Raw genomic sequence first — 23,040 nt, 5'->3', positions numbered from 1 at the left:
CATTTCGGGAGGTTTTTTTTTTTTCTTCTTAAAAAGAGTTAAGAGCCCTGTCTCTAAATTGAACAGCAACTCGACCGATTCAAGCTTCGAAAATATTTGTCGAAAATTAAGGACCGAAAACTCTGATGGAAAATACTCAATCAAAAATGTCTCATTTCTCACAGAAAATGCATATAATGCCGTTCAAGACTTGCTCTCCGTGTATGGCTTAACGATGTCACCGAATGATGTAGTGGACGCATTTAACCGACGAAATGAAGCGGCTGCTGCGTCGATTCGTGATCTAGCGAATAACTGTGAGTATTTTTATCGCTTCATTTTTTTCTTTTCGTCGAACCATTAATCGATCTAAGTATCATTTTTTATGTTGCATCTTCTTTACTGAGTCAGTCAGCGCAGACTCCGTGCTGATTTTCCCATGGCTTGCAAATTGCACTTTTTTTTTTTTTTAAAGAAAAACAAATGGAAGAGAAAGCGATTCAAATACTTTTTCAAGTTTACCTTTTTTTAGGAAAAAAAAAAGTCACACAAAGTAAAATGCAATCGTTTCCACTATATTCGATTCCGTTCAATGTGGTACTAATATCCTTCTGCGAAAAAGCAGAGATATTAAATAGATAAGGTCTTCATGCTTCGTAATACTTTTTGCACTCTTCAACAAATATTTCATTCAATTTGATTTCATATTTGTTCAGTGAGGAAAACATTGGGACAAGTATAGACGGCCGTAATCGTTTAACCTCTTCTATCGTTTTCTTCCCTCTCACAAAAGATCGACGAGAAAAAAAAACAGTCGAGAAAAAGACGAAAAAAGTACCAAAAAAAAAATGAGAAGAATCCGACATTGTTGATTGCAAGCGAGCGAGAGAGAGCGAGATTTCTTCGGTTCATCGTTTTTCTATTGTTTGCATCGGATAATTTATATAATTTAATGAAACGAAGGACATAGGTTAGAAATATTAAGGTTAAATTGTTCACCCTTATTCACCCTTGAATGGTAGAGTTTTATTACTCAAAATCTCTTTCGTTCTTGCTCTCCGTGCGTGCGTCTGTATGCGTGTGTGGAAATTGGTCCCTTCGTCTTTCTCTTCTCTCGTTCTGTTCCGTTTCGTTCGTTCGTTCGTTCTTTTTTCCTGCTTATTTTTCTTATTCGCATCTTATATTTGTCTACGATTTCATCCCGTTTTCATTGCCGGCTCGGCTCGGCTCGGCAGTGGATTATGTGCGGAATGAGGATGGAATTCTGTCTGCTCATTGATGGTTCAATCGCAGGCACACCGAAAATTACGTAATTTCGATGCAACAACAATTCCTTTTTGTTTTCTTTGCCTTTCTCTTCTTCACCCTGCATTCCGAATGTGCGAGTGCAAGAGTTCATCAATAACTATTCGATCAGGTTATCTCTTTGCCATTTAATTTTTGGCTGTCTGTTGATTTTTCCGTGAACTTTTTTTTTCTCTTCTCTTCACGTTTCGTTTCGTTTCGTTTCTACTCCTTTTTTCAATAATCTGGTTAAAGGTTTTCATCTTTTGGCATTTTTTTTCTTCTCTCGATTCTCTTTTCATTGAGAATTGTGTTCGCGTATACGGTTGAGGTATTTGGCAAGGGGTTCAAACCGTGATGCGTACACACAACATCGTTAAATTTAGCTAATAGCATTTGATTTTTTTATGTGTGTGTGTGTGTATCGGAATATCGACGCGTTTTTTTTTACTCTCATTTTGGTCGAATATTCACATGGAAAACGGTAAATAATATTTACTAAATATAACGCGAAACTGCGTTTTTTCGAGAAGTTAAGAAACTCTCTTGGCAAGGAAAAAGGAAACAAACGAATGCAGGCAAAGAAATAAAAATTTCTTTCACCCGAGCGAATCAGTCGCTGCTTCGTGTGTTTAGGGTTATAAAATATCATTTATTTTAGTATCTCATTACATGCACATATATTTGATTGAATGCACTGAGTATGCGTTCGATTTTCGTTTGTCAGGCAGTTGTGATCCCTTTTTTTTTACTCCCAATAATCGAATCGCATGGAATTTGTATATTCGTGTGACAGTTTTTCGGTTTCAAGGAAAAGTGTCAACGGATTCCATTTCAGACAGAAAGCCCACAGTTTGTTTTTTAACCCGTCTGTTGAAATCGGATACACGCGATATCAAAAAAATACCCAAATCGATTTCGATTCGAAGACGAATACCAAGCGATTTGTGTGTAACAACTATTTCCATATTTACGAAAAACTTCGTTCTTCAAACTGCTTCAGGTATGAACAAAGTATCTGGAGCAGGTCAAAAAATGACTTTCTCGCAATTTAATTCCAACAATCATTAGCAATTTGGTGCATTTTGGTCACTCTCGAAGTGAAAACGACATTCCGTAATATTTGACTCCTTTTCTCGGTGAAACCAAGTTCTCGCAGAAAATAGTTGAATTCTCAATGGAAATAAAAAACCTTGTTAATTCCAAACGTAAAAAATAAATCAATGGGTACCCATTTTAAACGGCTCTTTTTCCACTGTAATTTTTTTCCTCGCTCGTTGTTCGAAATTATTAAAATTTTCTTGGCGAATGCACGACATCAAGCGATTTATTAACGAGTCGAGAAGTTGAAAAGCGAGTGTCAGGTAGTGGTGCGAAAACGGTCATAAATGTCACATGAGACGTTACAAAGGGAAGTGTATATATGCTTCATAACATGATTGAGCAAATGAAATAAAAGAAAAAAAAAAAAAACAAGAAAACAAAAACAATGTGAAAAAACTAAGTTTTTGTAGCGCATTGAGGATGTTCCCGGACTGCAAATGAATAAACAAAACGATAATGACCTGAATCCAGTTTTCTTTGGCCGTTGACGGCAACCCGGTGGTTTCGGCTGTGTCAGATCCAGGTAAATTTCTGCTCGATTCATTTACATGTGATACATTTTATTCAAGTTGCTAACGAATCGCTTCACCCCGCTCACGCACCGTTACATCTTCAACGGCTTTTCAGATACTCATCAACCTCAACAAATGGGTCTTATTGTATTGTTTTGTACTCGTTGAATTTGCATCGCAGCCAATCTCTTACCTGATGCCAATTCAAGCATTGTCAACGGCTTCTTTCATCCTTGAACACCAAAACAAATGGAATAATTTTAACATATTTTCATCAAAATAACTGTAGCACCGTGAACCGATATATGCAAAGGAAATCGACGACGTATGATACAATTCAAATTGCTCGTTTCTTCTTTTTTTTTTTGTGCCATCGAAATAAAGGATGTAATGCTCAAAGAGATAACTTGATGCCGGAAAAAGTGCCGTCATTTACTTTGTCTTGATGCTTTTGGGTGCATTTCCAACTTATTTTTCTCATAATAAATTACTCGCTGCAAATGGATTGAATTTCGTTTTCTTCTCGCAGGCACAAACTGTCTGATAGCATCACATCGAAACACAATTTACTATAGGGGTTAAATGATGCTTTACGCTAAATTTAGTGTACATAGATTTTAATTCTTTCTCTCTCTCTCTCTCTCTGTCTTTGTTTGTTTCACTCTCTGTCTTTCTCGCAAAAAGCCTCAATTTCGTTTCTCTTTCTCAGCTTCATATGCACCTCTCGCAGGACACAATCTTCAATTATTTTTTTTTAAAGAAAGTAAATAGTTGATGACGAGGACGAGTGAGTAATGTACCACATGTAAAGGGGCAAATGTCGAAGTCAGTGTGTGTGCATGTGCATTTTTCGGAGATTTATGTGTAGCGGAACACAGAACACACAAATATATCTCACCGTTGACGCACTCTGCCATTGTTCACATCGCAAAAGGATACCAGCAAATTCATTTATTTTCGGTTTTCGTGAACTATTTAAACTTTGTATTACCTTTTCATCTTTTACCTTTTACCTCGATCCAAATTCCCATGATGCACAAGACCCTTCGAAACAAATGAAATAAAAAAAACTCTCGACTTTCTTTTTCCACCGAATTTTTTTTTTTTGCCATTTTGATGAAACAGTTTAGCAGAAAGCATCGTCGTTTTTCGACAAAATATTGTCATCGCAACGCGTATCTTCATTTTTATTGATTTCTCATCTGTTTCTCTACCTATCTTTTTGAATTGCTGAAGGTACGAATAGAAAATGATCGATATCTTTAGATAAAACACAAAATTGTCGGTATCTTTTAGAGACTTTTTACCCGAGAGTTTCATTGGAAAATGATCAAAGAACGGTAAATTGCACTTCTATAGGAACAAATAGATTGTGCAAAATTATCAAGACATGTATTGATGTCAATATGTATACATAAGTTCGAGTTAGAACTAAGATCGTCGAAATTTTGTTGCGTCGATCTAAAAAACGAGTAAAAATTCGTCGGAAATTGAATTAAAACTGAAAAGTTCCCATCTCATTTCTCTGTACTTTTTCAATGAAAATCACCAGCAAAAAAAAAACCGCCTTAAAAGCATTTTAGAAATTCAAATGAGTTCGAGTCTCGTCAGCCGTATCTTTGTTTCATAAGTGCCGTTGAAAACCGTTCGCGAGTAAAAGTAACCATTTTTTTTTTTCTCTCCAAATCGTTAATGTGAATGTAGCAAAATGCCGGTAGCGACATGTAAACTAAATACTAAATGACAATTCACCGAGAAGAAAAACGAGTAAAAATTATTCATGTTTAAATTGCATTCACAAAAAAAAAGAAGAAAACATTAGCGAGACCCGATCAATATTCACCCTATCGGTGTTCACGGTATTCGGTAGTTTTTATTCCAGGTAAAGAAAAAACGTAAGATTTTCGACCGAAGACAACGCATCGCTCAAACAATCATTTATTTTCAGTGTTCTAAAAGAAATAGGCACAACACACACACGAAAAAAAAAACTGGAAAAGAAAACACATCTTTTTATTCGATTGTGTTGACGCCATGATGAATCATTTTACCCCGTTTGCAATAAAAATTATTCGAAAATTGAAATAAACATTTGAACATAAAAAAGTTCGGTGTTCACCTCTTTTTTCGAGCTCTCTCTCTCTCTCTCTCTCTCTCTCTCTCTCTCTCTCTCTCTCTCTTCGCTATTGTTGTGAGTTGTGTTAACCGATTCTTCCTGTGCGTATGTGCAATATGATGAAATCGATAGTTCGGTAATAAACGTTGTGCACCTTTGTTTTGTTTTCTTTGGTTCTCTTTCGGTCTTTCTCTTCGCTTCGCTTTTCCTTCTTTCCACCGTTTCGTGTGTATTTTCGTTCTCGTCGTATTCCACGGTCATGTTACGCACATCTCACTACCGAAGAGAGTACCCTTTCGGAGCGGGTAAACGCAGGCAAAAAAGGATTAAAGTTAAAATGCAAACACACACACAGAGAGAGAGAGAGAGAGAGAAAAAAAAACCGATTTTAATGTGCACGCTGTTTCGGATTTCTTTTTTTTTCGGCAATCGGAGAAAATGAAATCACGATGGCACAATAAAGGTTTCTTATTTTCAAGGAAAATAATAGAGAGAAGAAGAGAAAAAAATGCAAAGAAAACGGAAAGATGCAATAATAATAGTAATAGTTATAAATAAAGCGGGTAACCCGGTGGAAACGGTGATCAAAAATTATTATATTAGTTTGGAAATGTTGTTGTCGAAGAAGAAGAAAATAACATACATGTAGCACACATGCGATGATGAGGAAGCGAATGAAGCAAAAGGTTAGTTTCGGTTTCGAGGGCATACGGATGGCGAGAGATGTACACCGGGCCATAGCCTTTGTAACCCATTCAACCATCATCCGTAACAGCAGCCTTTTACTCTCGCAGTCTCTTCACTCACGTGTCGCATCTTTAAGGGACATCACATTTTGGGAGAAAATTATTGAAGAACCGTGCGACGATCGGGTTGAACTCCGTTTTTTTTTTCTCACTCGCTCGCTCTCTTTTATCTCACACAAACCACCGAAACGAACTTTGACAACTTTTCGACGAAAACATTGAAAGTAACAATTCCGACTGCCACTGCCGTCAAAGTTTTTACCCGTTCGAATCCTTTGTTTTGTCTCACAAACAAAGAATGTTTTATTTTAATCTGTTTCGCCAGTCATGACACAAACACACACAAACACACACACAATTCGAAAATGAACCGAAAAGCTTGCAAGACGCGCGATTTGAGATAGGGTTAAAGTCGGAGAAAAAAAATAGGTAAACAAGGTAAACAATCGACTTTGCGATGCATCAATCGATTGACAGCTCCAAATTGATTCACACGCAATATTTGCTTGGACGAACACAATTCTCGTCGGATGCATTCAGAGGGTTTCTCAACTAAATTTTTAAAATTAAATTTTCAATATTCCCAAAGTCTCGACTAAATGCTCAATGCATTCAACAAGAGAAAAAGACGCGTTTAGAAAAAAATAGATGCTTTTAGAGAAAGGAAAAAATGAAATTGTTACAAAAAAAAACAGATTGAAAAGAGATGATTTTCATCTGTTTACCTCAATGAACAACTGCTTCATTTGTCGTCAGTCACTCTTTCTATAAATCTCTCGCTTTTTTTTATGTGTATGCATATCAATGAGCTCATGGATTTTGGATAGTGATGAGAAAAATTTCGTTCTAAAAAGCGGACACATCGAGCTCGACTGAATGATAAATTATCTCTCGCTTCAATTCCCAGTCAGCGTCGTTATACACGATTTAAGTCATCTCATTTCGTGTTCGCGTATTTTTTCTCTCTCACTCCTTCTTTCTCTTTCGGTTCAGTTTCGGTTGTTTTTGTTATTGAAGAATTCCCGAAGTACGTTCATTACCCAATACTTATGATTTGGATATGCGCTTCAATTTAAAATAAAAAGCCGTTTTCTATGATTATTTATTACAATTCTGATGTGCTTGAATATTTTTGTAGCATGTTTTATTTCAATTTTGATCTTTTTCAACTAAACCCGAGAGAGAGAGAGAGAGAGAGCCGAAAATGAAAACAAAACCAAAAAAAGCGCACCCGAAACAAAAATCATATAAATAGCTTTTATGAATTTACCTGAAAGCGATGCGGGACGATACGAGTGGCACGCTCGCAAGAGTGAGATAGAAATAGAGATCATGGTACACACTTCCAAGGAGATAAAATGATAGAGCAAACAGAATGAAACGCAATCGAATTTATCACACGGGCATTAATAGAGTGATTTTTTCGTCGTCGTTGTTGTTGTTTTCGTCTTCAATCAATTCGTCTTGTGATTGCCGCGCAAAAATGACAGGCGGCAAGATAGAGACAGAGACACCAAAACTGGAAAAAAATTAAATGTAACGTAATGCTCGTTGTGGTTTTTTTTTTCTCCTTCGACAAAATATTATTTGGAAATATTTAAATGATCATGTGCATGGATTAAGATTTAGATTTTGGTTTTTGCTCGCTCCATGCCCAGAGAGATATTAAATTCGTTGAACACTGGCTGTTTTTTTTTTCTGTTTGTGGTACAACATTTTGTTGCTACTTAATTGCCGTTGTGAATGGATTTCTTCTGATTTGAATTTGTTTGTTTGTTGCTTTGCTTCAAATTCAACTGTTTCAGATAATTTCGGTTGATTTTTTTTTCTCGTTGTTTCACGCTCTCATTCTCCTTGTAAAATAATTAATTTACCATTCAATATTTCGAAAATGAGGGATCCGGTTAGGTGTATTATTTGGAAATACGTTTTTTTTTTTTCACTTCGGTTTGCTTTGATGGAACAAACACGAATGCCAACCAGTATCTAAAATATGATTGAAAGTTGGAATAAATACGAGAAAAAAAATTGGATACATCTATGAAAACTTGTTTTTAGTTGAATATTCAATTGTTTTTGCTGTACTTTCTACTGAAATTCAACGCTGTGGATTTTTCCATTATCGGATTATATTCGAATTGTGCTACCAGCCAATTGGATTGATTGACTTTTTTCTTGATTGATCATCGTTTTGGCCACTGCCCACAACGTTCACCCTTGCTAATATAAAATTTGACGAAAAATATGCAAATTTGAACTAATTGACAATGACGTTTGCAATCGCTTGGAAACTGATATTTAAACTATAGTTATATAGGATAAATTCTGCATTTTGATGTTCAATTTTGAATGCTGTCCTTTCCAAGTGGCAATTTGGATAGAGTGAAATGAACAAAGTGTTTGGAAATACATTTCCCCCCGGGTGGAATCCTCACGGAAAATGTCCATTTTTCTCTTACCACATACTCTGGTTAATTCAAAAAAAAAATGAAGAAAGTAACAAATTCGGGCAGTTTTCTCCACTCAAAACAAAATTTCAACAAGAATCGAAAGAAAGACAAAGATTCACCGATCCAACAATTCTTTGGTCACGAACTTCAAATCCAATTAATTATCTTATTGAATTGAGCCCAAGCAATTTCCGAAAAAAAGCCGTCCGAGTTAAAATCTCCATGAAATATCAAGATATTCCAAATATTTGACAATCGCAATGAATAAAATCCGCTGAAAGTCGGTGTTAATGAAAAAGAATTGTTTCAAAAGCAGCAAGAATGCTGTCTGATGTGTCAGCGGTTGGTCAGAAAAGAGAACTAGATTAAATGGGTTTGAACGATGTTCGTTTTTAGTTGTTGTTTTTTTTCTGTCTGGGGCCAAAAGTATGTGATCATTTCTCTGTGTGTTAATCATTGAATGTGTTGTTTGAAGTAATAATCATGATATGGCTTTTGTCAAGCATCGTGCGATTGAAAGTCCAATAGAATATGTTGGTAATAAAAAAAAAGTGCGGACGCTAGCAACAAATCGGTAAAATGAGCAAAGAGCTACAAAGCAAAAAACGGTCAAATATGTGTAATTATTCGAATTTTTCGAAATGATTAAACGGTTATCCGTCAGATAGACAAGAGAGTAACCGAACGAAAAACAACAACAACCCAACTGATGCTGAAACATTTAGATATTATTTATTTCAATTTGAATCTGTTGTGTGATGGTTAAGCGTTTGTAGATTAGATACATGCCCGCGCACTTTATTACGTTTTTGGATATTAGTTGTAGTTTCATTACGTGCGTCTTTCTCGGTCGGACGCTCGTGTGTGTCAGCCTGTTGGCTGGGTTTCTTTCTTCTCTCGGTGGATAAATTTTTCGGTGTGTACTTTCACGGCCCCGAAATGCGCAATCACTTTTAATATGAATATATATTTCAATATTTCAATCAAAATCAACGTATTTTTGGTGTTTACTCTGCGCGCCTTTTTTTTCTCTCTCTCTCTCTCTCTCTCTCTCTATCTTCACTACCTCATTTCATTGGTTGGTTACGGTGCTCGCGATAGCCAACACTATGCTTTTATTCCACAAATTTATTCGATTGCTCGCGCTTATTGTTTTGGATGCGGCGCGTTTTTTCTCGCCTCGCCACGCCACGACTAATCTCTCTCTCTTTCTCTTGCTCTCCAGTTGGATGTTGGTCGCTGTGTGACGAACAAAAGCAATTTATTAATTTTTCTGTGCATTTTTTCATATTCACGTTGTGAATGTGTGTGCGGTGTGATCGTTTTTCATGATTTGATCAGTTATTATTATGAATTTTTTTTTCTGGGTCCTTTCGCTTCGTCCATTAACCAAGCCGATGCCAAATATACACTCTTCAATCGTGCGTCGTCGTCGTCGTCACTTTTTTTTTGCTTTCCGTGAATTTATTTATTATTTTTATGATCATTTTCGTCAAACCTCGGTTCGTTCGTATCCAACTGGAATGATTAAATACAACGCAAACTATCATTTCAACTGAAGAAGAGGAAAAAAAAGCCAAGTAAACGATAGAGGAGAATTCATGCATATAATATATAGGAAATATAGAGTCAATTTAAGTATCCAACATTTCAGAGGTCTGTCTCTCTGTTTCACCAATTTACATCTCTCGTTCGGCGCTTTTTTTTTCTTCTTGTTGTGGATAGAGAAAAAAAAACAACGATCATAACGAGTCAAGAGAATTATACAAGAAAAAACGAGACCTCACCATCGCTTCGAGCAATTTTTAAATTATTTTTCATCCACAGAAGAAAAAAAAAAACCACTTAAAGCGCTCTCCGCACACACAGAAAAAAACCTCAAATACAGTTGGCTTTTTGTTTCATGATATTTATTCATAAATAATATTTTCTTTTGGATTAAGTGTGCTTTTTTTTTTGTTCAAATAGCTTGTCTTTTTCCATCAGTTTCGATAGACATCAAGTTATTGAACATTTTTGTGCCGTAGCTAACATACCGACCGATTCAACATTTTATGAATGGAATTTCAAGCCAAAACACACTTGCGACTTATAATACAAATAAACATATACACGCCGCGTTTCTATTGACCGACCGCTCGCGACCGAATTTAGTCAAATTGCCAATAAACACTCCCCAATGGCATTAAAGAAGAAAAAACCAATCAAATTCCATGAAATTTACACCGATTCGCTGGTGATTGTTGACCAATAAACAATCTCTTTGATTGGGCTGAACCGCAACGACGATTCGTAAACAAACTCACGCGCGTAAACTGTGCACAGTGTGTTTTGAAGGATTTTTTTTCCCCCAGAGATGATGATCACATCGATCACCTTCGTAGTGAGAGAAAAAAAAACTTGATCTAAAATACTTTTTAGGTCATTCGTTCAATGCTACATCAATGTGATCCTAGTTTGGGATGTTGATTATGCATTTATTTGTGTATTTTTGCCATGAATATACAGAAAAATTAATGACTCTTGTGTGCTTTGTGCATTCAACACATGAATGACACATTTTCTGTTCTTCTAATCATTTACAAAAAGAAACCAGATTTTTTTGATTCCAGACACATTTCTACATACGTCAATTGATGACACATTTCATACATATTTCATATTTCTCATGGTTATTCCAATTAAAATGCACAGGAATTCCGTATTTAGTTTTACAATGCATGGTCTTCGAAATGAGTTTGTCCAGTTCTTTAAGTAAAGATATATTTCCATTTTTTCGGAAAAAGAGGAAATAGCTTGTCACCAGAGAACCAAAAAAGGAAGTGACTTAATTTCCCTTGTCTCACGTGACTATCAACGATTGTGTTGTTGTAATGAATCTAAAATTTAGATTTATTCCCGATTCAAAAGTGTATGATCTTTATAAGTTGCTCGCGTACAATTATGATCAAATGAGAAATGACATGTTAAGAATACTCATCGTGATTGGGTGTAGTGACGTTGGATATTTTTCGGTGTTTTTTCTCTGAAAATCAATCGAAATTAAAAGGCGAAGAAGAAAAGCGAACACAAAAAGAGAGAAAAAAAAACCACTCATTGTCGATGGAATGGTAAAAAATTGATATAATGTATAATTTTTATTGTTGTGTACGCATATTAATCGACATTCCATATTTTTGTGTTGTTCGTTTTTTTTTTTTTTTCATTTTTGGTTTTCTCATTGGATTTCTCAATTCCTTTCAATCAAATAGAAAAATCACGGGCAGTGAAAGAGACCAGAGAGAAAAAAACGAGCTGAAAAGAAGTAGAAAAAAAAACACACACAAGAGAAACAAGCATCGATAAACCCGGAGTTACGACAAATGAAGAACATAGAAGAATTAATTCACATTCACTTACAAGCGCGCCAAACGCATTTGCTTTCGTCGCCGCGCCACCGACATAATCTATGAAAATGGAAATAATTTTTTTTCCTTCGTTTCGTTTGAGTATTTGAAATATGAAATACACACGAAAAAAACAGCAAACGAATGGTGTAGTCGGGCGGCCAAAAGAGAATGGCTGCTCCAAACAATGATCGAAATCAAAGAGTCTTCGACGGTTTTTTTTCCACATTCTCTTCGGATTTTTTTTTTGTAATGAAACACACCAAAATGAACAGGAATCATTTGAATTGAACGCAAGTTTTGTATTAGTACACATAGCAAAGTATTGGACTTGTACTCTTGTACGGTATATATGCCCCGTATCTCTGTGTACTTAATATGTCAGTCATATTTTGCTTTCCACTTCTTCTTCCTTTTCTCTCTCTCTCTCTCTCTTCGCTCGCCATGATATTAATAACAATAATAAATGATAGAAGATGATCGCTTTACGCAGAAAAGATAAATTATTACTCAGTTCAGTTGATTCGTTTAGTCGTCATCGTCATCGTCATCGTCGTCGTCGATTGGATTCTATTTTTCTCCCTTTCTAACGTTCTCGTTCACTTGCTCATTCCTTCATATGGATTCGGCCAAGTTCTAGCGTTTACACCATGCTTTGTCGACATGAATTTTTTTTTTTGTCTACTTGCGTTCAATATTTTTCCATATAAAAATGAAAAGGCGAGCAAAAGAGAACAAAAATATTATTGTAAATTTTTTTTTTATCTCGTATTATTGGATTTATTATTAGCGCTAAATAGCAATGAAGTAACAGAATCTCGATGAAATGATGGAAAAAACGAGCGAGTGAGTACCAAACAAGAAATGTAAATGAAACAAAAGGCGAAAATGAAGGCTGAGAGTATAATCCATGCAGATGATGATGTAGAAAATGGACATATCATAATCACTGAGTCATCAATTCACCGGTGGTTCAAGAGAAAAATGCTCGAGAAGAGATGAAGAGAGAGAGAGAGAGAGAGAGAGAGAAACAAACAACACACGACGAAAATAATATGAAATCCACTAAAATGATTCACAAATCGAAACAAACAAATGGCCAACACACAGACGCTCACAAAAAACTAGAATCTATTTAATCGTAATGGAACTCTCTCTCTCTCTCTCTCTCTCTCTCTCTCTATCTCTTTCGGTTTTTGGTGCGTCCGCGAAAATGGACACCAAAAGAAAATGGATGTAAGTGAAAAAAGGCAACAATGACAGGCCAAACAGCAGCCACAGCAGCCACACTGACAATTTAAAAAAAAACCGCCACACATCGGTCACAAATGGCATTGGGATCACAGTGTGTACACACCGATTTCAACCGAAACCATTCACTTCGCATCGTCGTCGCTTCTTCTTTTTTGTCACGTTTACTTATGAAATACATCATAATCAAGCGCAGATCTTTTTCCATAATCATCTATATCGTCGCTATTTGTTTAGTGATGCGTTTTTTTCCTCTCTCTCTCTCGAGTTCGGTTGATTGAAGGAAATGATGCCAATTTCTGGGTTGAAATTCAAATTTCAAACTTGTTGATTTTCATCGAATCTGAATGAGATTTCCAAATCAAATTGAATTTCACTGCAACCAAAATACTTGGCCATTTCCGTCGAAGAATCAATTAGAAGTTCATTGTGCTTAGGCCGAATTAAAATGTCGAATATACCTATTCGTGTTCTTAAAGAGAAACACAATGAAAACCCCCATTTGTCGGGCAATCATGAGATTGAGCTACTGGTCAATAAAAACGAAAAATCCATTTCAATTAAGACCGACAATAAATGAACCCTTTCACTTAGCTAATCAATTTAAACAAGGAAAATGTGAGTGAATGATCGTGTGGAAGTCAAATAGTTCAAAATCTTCGTCTAATAATAAAACATGATGTCGCCTGCTCGCCTCACACATCATTTATAATCCAATCAAATTTATTGTGACGAATGTTTTTCAAGAATTTCGTTTGGGAAAAACACACAAAATCCAGTGAAAAAAAAAACAACAATCAATAAAGAATTATTCTATTGTTTGCTCTCTGGTGTCGCGCGGCCATTGCTTCGTTTCGATATGCAGTAATAAATAACAATTGACAACAAAAAACGAGCAAACGGAACCAGCGCCAATGAATACGAAATGAATGAAAAGAATCAAATTTATAAGTAAAAAATGTAAGTTATAATAAATGGGTACGAATATTGAGTGTGTGTGTTGTTCATCCCGCATAATTAAATTCGAAGCAATATCAAGAGAGAGGAGTGAGCATAGGAATATAACTTATGGGACGCATCATTGAGGAAAAAAGAAGGCAACTCATACACACAATTGCTCACAGTTTTCGGTTTTATTTGAATAATAATTTCGGGCGATTAGTGCTCACACCATCGTCATAGCGAAAGAAAACAAGAAGAAAAAAAATAGTTGAATAATAAAATAAGAAGTACTTTGACAATGAGACATCGCGAGAGCTCGCGCGTTACATGAACATACAACGCATGGAATATCTCAATATTCGATCCAAGTAAATTTTTAATTTATGACAATACATGCGGTGCGTATAATATTTTATAAGTAAGTTGATATACACACGCACTTACTTAGTGTGACTTCTATTATTTGCTTTCAAATCGACGAAAAGAAACAGTACGAAGCGAGCGCGCGCTCACCACAGCCAAATTGACAAAAATAAACGTAACGAAACGAAATAGGAAAAATTACTCACTTATTTAATGTAAGCACTATTTTTTATGGTCTTTCACAATTTTATAATATATTTTAAACGAAAATGGCACCAGCGGAAAGACCGAGAGAGAGAGAGAGAGACAAGGAGCGCGGCAGCGAAAGCCAAAAAGAGCAAATAGAATCCAGAAATGAATACGAACACAACGTAGTCAAACCAATAAATCCATTTGAGATATCACACTGTGGGCTATAATGAGCAAATGCAATCGAAATTGTCGAGTGCATGTGTATGTGAGTGAGTGTGTGTATGGTTACACGAGTCAATGCTTATTGAGCATGTTACATTTTTTTTTTTGTAATTACAACTGGTTATTAATCAATATTAATCTTTTTCCATCTCGTTTTGTTGGTCGCCTTTCGCTCTATTCCAACATTATCATGCAATGACATCGATCCATTCTCTTTTTTGGGAGCTTGGAAAAAAAAAACAACAAGGAAAAAATGGCGATTTTTTTTTTCGTATTGAGGAGATAAACAGTTTTAGTTGTCAGTAAATGATTGATTTAGTTGTATTCTAAAATCATCAGTGAAGTACGTAGCAAGACCTTCGGAAACGTTGTGATACTGCCGCGAAATGCACTCGACATACACAAGATCGTAAAATATTACCACGAAGCGTGTAAACAACACCATTGCTTTAAACAATTTTTGATATTTCATAATTTCGACTCGAACGATCCGGATTGATTACAAAAAGTACATCGATTTCAAAAATGTTACTAGCGGGCGTCTCGCAATAGACTGAATTCAGCCTGAGCGACGAGTCTTTGACTCCCTGCATTTATCCAATAATCCAATAATCCAATTCTAAAATAATTTTTCCATATAATCTAGTCATTTTTTCGGCTTCTACTTCAATTTTCACCCGTTTGTTTTTCATCTTGCTTCGAATTTTTTCTCCGATTTCTCTCTACTTTCATCCGATTTTCGCCAATTTTAGGAAATTTTCCGTCGTTTTCAACAAAAAAATGTTTTTCAACACACACAAAATTTGATAAGTTAAACAAAATTGGAATCTTGATCATCATTCTAAGCAAAAATCACAACCAAAGCAATTCACTTATCGATCAAATCATGACAATTTCCGAAAAACGCTCATCGATTTCTTCGATCAATTCATCGAAATTCCAAAATTGAACAATTCATCGAAAATCTCTCGTATCTTCTAAAATCTGATTATTCTCTTAAAATCCACCTCATGTTCATATCTAGTTGCTTTGTGCGTAATTCTCTTCGTTTTCCGAATGTGGTGTGGCCTAAGTGGCCAATTCCATATTTTCATAACTTAAAAAAAAAAAAACGCCATGCCTATCGATCTCTCTCTCTCTCTCTCGCTCCGTCTTTCGTCAGTAAAGTGATTGTCTTTCGGCGGCGGCTTCCCGTCAAGAATCCACGAAGCCAAAAATCATAATAATGAAAAGAACAACGCTTGAAGATGATGAGAAAAAATGAGAATTTATTCAAATAATAAGAGCGAGCTGGTTGGTTGTTTGGTGCTGTCAGTGGGTTTCGTTTGCTTTGATTTGATTTTCTATAAGTCTTCGAGCTATCTGACGATTCATCAAAAAGACAAGCGAGAGCATCGACTCTTTTAATGCCAGAGCCACAATCAAAATCAGCTAAAGAATGGTTGAAAAAAAAGAGACAGGCCACAAAAACCTATTAGATATTGAAATATTCTTTTTTTTTCTTTTTCCCGAAAAAAAAATCGTATTTAATCATTTAATGTGAATGAATAATAATTTTGTTGCCGTATATGTTGTTACTTCACTCTTCAGTAGAAAAAAAAAAGTACAACAATAATAAAAATATGAAATTCGGAGAACACGCACGAGAGGCGAAGTAAGAAAAAAAAGCGGGTAAAAACGAGTCATGATTTGATTTTTTTTTTCGCGTCTTAAGGTTTCGTGTGTCGATTTCTTTTCTATATTTTCATTATCATCATCATCGTTTCATTGGCGATTGTCTTTGCTATGCGAGCCAGATATGGCTTGAAATCGAACAGAGCACTAAGCATGGCAAGAAGTCGGGTGTATGTGCGCGCGCGCGCACTCGCACGCTCGCAAGGCCTTAGTCAAATCAACCGAAAATTTGAAGGAAAAAAAAAATAACGCCGTCTTCATGTACATAATTGAACGTATAATAGAAATGCTATTTATTATAAACGAAACAATTTTCAATTCAAATTTCGGCATTTTTTTTCTGTCTTTCTTTCTCAGTTCGCCGTTCCACTCCCGTTGTGTCTGTGTGTATATTTCATTTTTGGGAGATTATACGTTGTGTGTGCCTCGCGTTTGCTCGCAGAGTTTACAGTTTTTTGATCTTTTCTTTTTCATTCAGGGCAATCGGAATGTGTGTATGTTGAGCCATTTGATCGTGCGGCACTTGCCTATTTACCACAATGTAATGAACCAGAGATATGTGCGTACTTTTTTTTTCCACTTAAATCCAAACCAAATGAACACCTTCTCAAAATCGAATACGAAATCTTTTGACAAAAAAAAAATGGTTATATCTGAAATATAATATAAACGAAATGAATCTCGATCGCCCAGCATTCGAATGAAGATGAAGAGAGCGAAGGGAAAAAAACAACACACACACACGCAGCAAAACAATGAAGAGGAAAAAAAAATGAGCGAAAAACAAAAGCATACAATCGATTTAGTTTGATTTGTAAAAGTTAATTTTGCTTTATTCATCAGGTTAATTTAAATGAATCGAAGCCGGGCAGCTCGAGATCGAGAGAATGAGAGAGAGAGAGAGCGAAAAAAAACGCGGCCAAATTAAAAACAAAAATTGTAATAACAAAAATATCGTATGCGGTAGAGATTGTGAAATGTATTTATGGACGGTAAATTGAAAATAGACGAGGAATGGAGAAAAAAAGATATGATTCGAACGATTTGATTTGTGTGAGAAATTCGAATGGAAACATCCATGGCTTCATTTCAACTCAACGGTGTAGGTAATGATGACATTCGCTTCTGCAGTGAGAGAGAGAAAAAAATCGATTCGAATTTTTTTTATCATCAACTAGTTATGCAATGTGATGACTTTTTTTCTCGTACATTTTATTAACTTTGTTTTTTTTCTTCTTGTGTGATTAGGGGAAATCACCGTTAAATAATCTCTTTGGCTTTTCTTTGTCATCGCTGAGGTTCTGAATCGTCAAAAATCCATTTAAATATTATTCAATTATTGCCTGCAATTTTCGAGACTCTCAAGTTGAAACCCCATGAGAGACGTGTTGACCATTTCTTTTATGCTCAAGTCCCAAATCGACACCTATTTATCGAAATGTTTGCAAAATATTTTCTATTGATCTTTTTATCACCCATACGATACAAAACGCTTGCCATATTATGGTCATCATCTTTGAATACATATCGCATTTACCGTATTGTTCTCTCTCTCTCTCTCTCTCTCTCTCGCTCTCTCTCTCGCTTTGCTGGGGTGAGCGATGAATGCAACAATACGATTGCCGAACAATGAGCCGTGAAGGAAATCGAAGGAAACGAAACAGAAGAAATGCAAAGATGCAACAGATGAACAAAACAAAACAAAGAAAAATTGTTGTGAATGTTAAGTGTGCTAAGCGCTGCCCGGGATTCATCTTCGGCATAAAATTATTGGCAATTTGCACCCAAGGACGCAACGCATGCTCAAAATATCGCTTCTCTCTCTTCATCGCTCTTTTTCACTCTGCTTCTCTTTCTCACGCACATGCAAAAGCGATCAATCCAAATGCATCCCTGCGATCGGCATTCAATACACCGCATGCATTTAATTGAATTACTGCGAGTGAGGCATGAACAACTGAATAGATTTTAGAAAAACTAAATTGAGATAGAATTTGAATAGGGCTTGAATAGCCGAATAGATGCGATGAACTATTCACAAAAAAGCAACAACAACAAAAAAAATGGTTCGACAAAAGAAGACATCAATCGACAATCATCCACATTCAGAGTTCAGATTCACAAGAGCGTCGACTTTTTTTTCCATACTCAACTACAAATCTGAATTTATGAGGAACTTTTTAATGCATGCCATGCATCGATTTTTTTTTTTCATTCCGTCATTATTTATTTTGATAATTTGCATAAAATATAGTTTTCCTTACCCTAAGTGGATTTGACTGTGAGGTACCCGCTTATTTCGAATCAAACATTATTTCGATCGATTCAAATTTCGAACGACATTCAAATTTGTTTTATTTGCTGGCATTAGTGAGTCGACAAACAGTTGCCGAATCCATTCGAGTTTATTGCTGGCAGCTCGCATTTCAACCCAAACTCGACGAATTTCAATTTATTTATTTCTGTATTTTTGGCTCTGGAGAGAGAAAAAGGCGGTGTTTGTTTTTCCACAGAAAAGAAAAACGAAAAAAAAAACCATTTTAAACTCAACTGTGATTGGTTCGCCGGAAAAAAGTGTGTGTGTTTCACTTTCGATGGTACACCAAATCTGGTTTGGAATAGACATTTTTTGAACAATTTTTTTTTCTCTCGCAATTTTCACCCTAAACTAAAAAATGGATTGAAAAACACTGAACTGAGTACTACACTGCAATTGGGCATTTAAACAATGCGAATTTTACAATAACCATAGTGAGATCACCACGAGAATATAACGTCGCAGCATAGACACATTAATGTTTTCATTGAGGTACGCATCATTCTATCTCTCATCTGCCACACTATTTTCCCGTTGCCTGAATCGCTCGCTCTAGACATGAATTCATTCTTTTAGGGTAATTTCAACGATAATTTAAACAAAACGTCGGAAAAAAAAACTCGACGCACACATTTAAGTTTCATTTGAAAGAAGAAAAAAAAAACGCACGCACTCGCATAGGATTTAATAATTTGTATACATTTTGATTACCCCTTTCACAGTGTTCCCTCATTTCATTTCCAAATATATTCGGGTTTTGGTTGAATTTCCGAGCGTGCAAAGCAGCAGCAACAGCAGCAGCCGCAGCCGCACGGTCTTCAACAGCATTATAAATGGGTTTGCGCATCTAGTCTCTCTAACACACTCGCACACACATACTCGAACATATCCTCTTCGCTTTGAGGAGATGCATCGAATAATCTCCTGCTTTCGTACGTGCGTTGCCCTATGCGTGTGTGCATTTTTTTTTTCCGTAAATAAAGGGAAAAGTAAACACAAGGTCGATTGAGGCGAAAATAAAAAACGATTCACTACAAATAAAATTGAATCGAATATACGTGTGATTTAGCATTTTAAAAAAGAGGTCTATTCGAGAGATCCGTTTCAAAGAATCAAATCTTTTCGGTGTGTTTTTTTCCCTTCTTCCCCAGTTTTTTTTTCTCGGCCGATCTCTCTTTCTGTCGTGCGTTTTCTTCGGAATATTCGTTGCGTGTGTGTATATTTTTGAAGGCATTGCGTTTTTTCGAGACTTTTTTTGTCGCCCTTTGCTACTGACTTAAGAAGAAAGGCTAAAAAAAAAAGGAGACGAACGAATACGCGAAGAGTACGAGTTGAGTTACTTCCTGATCGCTTTTCAAAAATCAGTTCGATTCGAACATTCAATGACACAAGAAGGTCCTGTTTTCTTAGATTTTCTGGTGTTTCCTTACTTTGTTGTGCACTTTTTTACGAATTTGTTTTGTTTTTAGCGCAAAAATTTATTATTGGACAAATTTTTGCATCGAATTTTGTTTTTCTATTACTTGTGGCAATTTGTGTGTGGATTTATTTTAGCATTAAGCAATTTCAGTGCGTTCATGTTTGTTGTTCAGTGATATCTCCATGATCAATACTTAAGAAAAAAAAAAGTTTTTTCCGATTTTTCAAAGAAATTTTTAAAAATTTATCGATTTTTTTCGGGAATTTATCAGTTTATTTCGAAGAATATCTACGGGAAAAAATAATCAAAATAAAATGGAAGTGCAACCGCAACTAAACCAACTGACAAAGTTTTGGTTGTCGCAGTTGAGTCAAATGCATCAAATAAGCGGTGTTGCTTCGAATAGCCAAGCGAATGAATTGGTCGATTGTGATTATGCAACAACCTCTCAAGATCATGAAACAGCAAACATAAATGCAAGCAATGAAAGCCATAGGGATGCTAGTGCATGCACGCAAAATACTGAACATTTCACACAACAATTAGCCAATTTATTTAATCAAAATAATGAACATTTTCTTACAGCGCTTCTGAGAAAGGGTTCCGTTCAACAATCGACACAATCCACACAAAAGCAACAACAGAATGCATTAGTGCCGCCCACACCGCCGCGAACACCAATCACTCCGTCCGCTCAGCATCAACAGGTGACTTTTTTTTCGCATATTTTTCGTTTCTACACTTTTTCGTAAACTATCTCTCTCTCTCTCTCACTCGCTCACTCACACTCCGCGGGTGTGTGTGTGTGTGTGTGTGTGTGTGGCGATTTGGTTTGTCGCGTACCATTCACGCGCGTACATGTGTTGTGCTCGCTTGTCACGCTTCGGTTATTCACAGCCTCGAAATATTGTGCACTCTTTTCGGAATTCAAACGTTTATTCCATTGAATTGGTCCATAATTTTTTTTTTGTGTGTTCAAATCAATACCCAAAAAGAGTACGTACATTTTGTGCGATTTTCTGTGCGATTCGTGACTCAAAATTCATATTCATTTGATTCTTATTCTAAGAGATAATTATGAAATTTCAACCATTTTTTTTCTTCGTCTGCTTCAAGCAGATGACTGACGGTGTTAGCGATGACGATGACAATTCTGAGAGCAAATCTGTGGATTCGATGGCGAATCGTAAGCGAAAATTAAACACAATTTTAGGTTCAAATAAGCGTATGCATGTGGAACAACCGATTAAAACTGAAACCGATCCCGATTCGGACAGCAATCATGACAACAACGATCGTGCCACCAGTATCAACGACAACGACGACGGTACCAGTAGCCGAATGAGCGATTTTGATGATGGTAAATCAAAATTTTTCGTTGATTTTTATCAAAAGAATGTATGTTTTTTCGTCAAAAAAAAAAGAGAATATTTTCAATTCATATTTTTTTATTGATAAATTGATACAAATGTCATTTTCATTGATGTAATTGATGAAGAATGCATTTGGTCATTGTTCAAGTTAAGAAAATCTGATTTGAAACGATGAACACACATAAAATTCCAGTGAAAACTGAAATCAAATTTGTTTGATTAAATTCTTAAGAAACTTTATTAAATCTCATTATTTGCTTTTTACGAATAAAATTCCGGCCATAAATACCATTCGTATCGCCGACTTAATTCAAAACACGAGACACATTTTACGATCGTTTGAATTAATCGAAATATTTTTCGTTTTTGGCAAATAGGAAATGCGTCATTGAAGAATCGTGCGTTCACTGACACCAACGATGCATCGTTTGACTCATCATATTCGGCATATTTGCAAGAAACTAAACAGCAATTGGCTAAGGCCACACAACCACCGCTCAATTTATCGCAATCATTATCGAACATTGTCGATGTGTCCGGACTTAGTCTGGCCAAGGATAAATACTTTGAACGGCCATCGATGGTAAGCCACTTTTTTTTGTTACTTCTTTCCCTTTTTGAATTTCAATTCGACTTTATTTGTCAAAGTTTTTCTATGGGATTGATTCAACTTGGTCAAGTTTTTGTTTTTGTTTTTTTTTTTTTATTGAAATTTCATTTTTTTTTCTGTTATAATTTCAAACTTTACCATTAAAATACAATTTTTTTTCCTCAAAAATTTCAATTTTTCGTTTCAAATGCGTCAAAGTTCAGTTCAAACAAGTTTAAATCTCTAAAACTGTCTATTTAAATTTAAAAAAAAAAAAAAAATGACCGCATTGCAGTTGAAATGTGTTGAATGTATTTCCCCCTCTATTTATTCGCATCACCGGTTCGCACAAGAGATCTGAGCATTATGTAACACACAAAGCATCGTGTCTAGTATGCAATTGAGTGCGTACGGATTTGTAAAGCGTAAATGGAAAAAGGAAAAAATAAGAGTGACTAATAGCTAAAGTAAATTGAAAGTGACATAAAAGGAAGGACAAGGTGAAGAAAAGTGTGCTTAAGTGTGTTCCGGTGATGCGACTGCAATGATTAAGGGAGTGTGCAAGACCTTTGACCATTACGTTAACCATGTTAATATCTCGGCTAATCGATCAATTTAGAGTAGTGGTTAAGATCACTTCTTTTTCTCATAACATCCGATTTACCTATTTCTTCTGTCCCTACAGAGTTTCCTTTCGCCGGCAGCGACCGCATTAAAGATGGTCACCATGAATGACGAAAGTAAACTAATCGGTAAGCATACACAAACATATCAATAGGTATTAGGAGAGGCGTTGTGTCTATTGGTGAAAAGTTCAAAGTGAAGTGCGAAGATATGTGCGAATTAGAAATGTGATTGTGTTTGGTGTAGAGGGAATTTGACTTATAAATTCGAGCCTGTGTGTGGTATTTGTGTGGCACGGTACGGAAATGATGACGTGATTAACTAGTTTAATAATAAAATTCAATGTGCATCATTTGTGATTGTGGATCGCGCTCTCTCTCTCTCTCTCTCTCTCTCTCTATCTCTCTCTCTCTCTATCTCTATCTCTAGTTATTTTTTTCCTCAATTTTTTCGTTCACATAATTTTCCTATGAAACAAGCCAAAAAGCGACACACA

General features: G+C 35.8%; 1 protein-coding gene across 3 annotated transcripts in view; it reads left to right on the top strand.

Moving 5' to 3' along the window:
* Positions 1 to 23,040, top strand: part of LOC129576294 (uncharacterized) — a 47,951-nt gene that overhangs the window by 19,594 nt on the left and 5,317 nt on the right. For 2 of the 3 annotated variants that reach the window (XM_055461138.1, XM_055461139.1), the window contains 5 exons: positions 165 to 296; positions 20,544 to 20,665; positions 21,078 to 21,318; positions 21,709 to 21,914; positions 22,606 to 22,672. In XM_055461138.1, coding sequence (XP_055317113.1) covers positions 165 to 296; positions 20,544 to 20,665; positions 21,078 to 21,318; positions 21,709 to 21,914; positions 22,606 to 22,672 — 768 coding nt within the window. Of the gene's footprint in view, positions 1 to 164; positions 297 to 20,543; positions 20,666 to 21,074; positions 21,319 to 21,708; positions 21,915 to 22,605; positions 22,673 to 23,040 lie in introns of all 3 variants that reach the window. The other variant, XM_055461137.1, reaches the window with a different exon arrangement.

This window comes from Sitodiplosis mosellana, unplaced genomic scaffold (genome assembly GCF_009176505.1).
Source record: "Sitodiplosis mosellana isolate CC-2019 unplaced genomic scaffold, AAFC_SMos_1.0 Smas_scaffold_6181, whole genome shotgun sequence".
NCBI lineage: Eukaryota > Metazoa > Arthropoda > Insecta > Diptera > Cecidomyiidae > Sitodiplosis > Sitodiplosis mosellana.
Note: the sequence above shows the minus strand (reverse complement) of the source record. Positions and strands in the feature narration are given on the sequence as shown.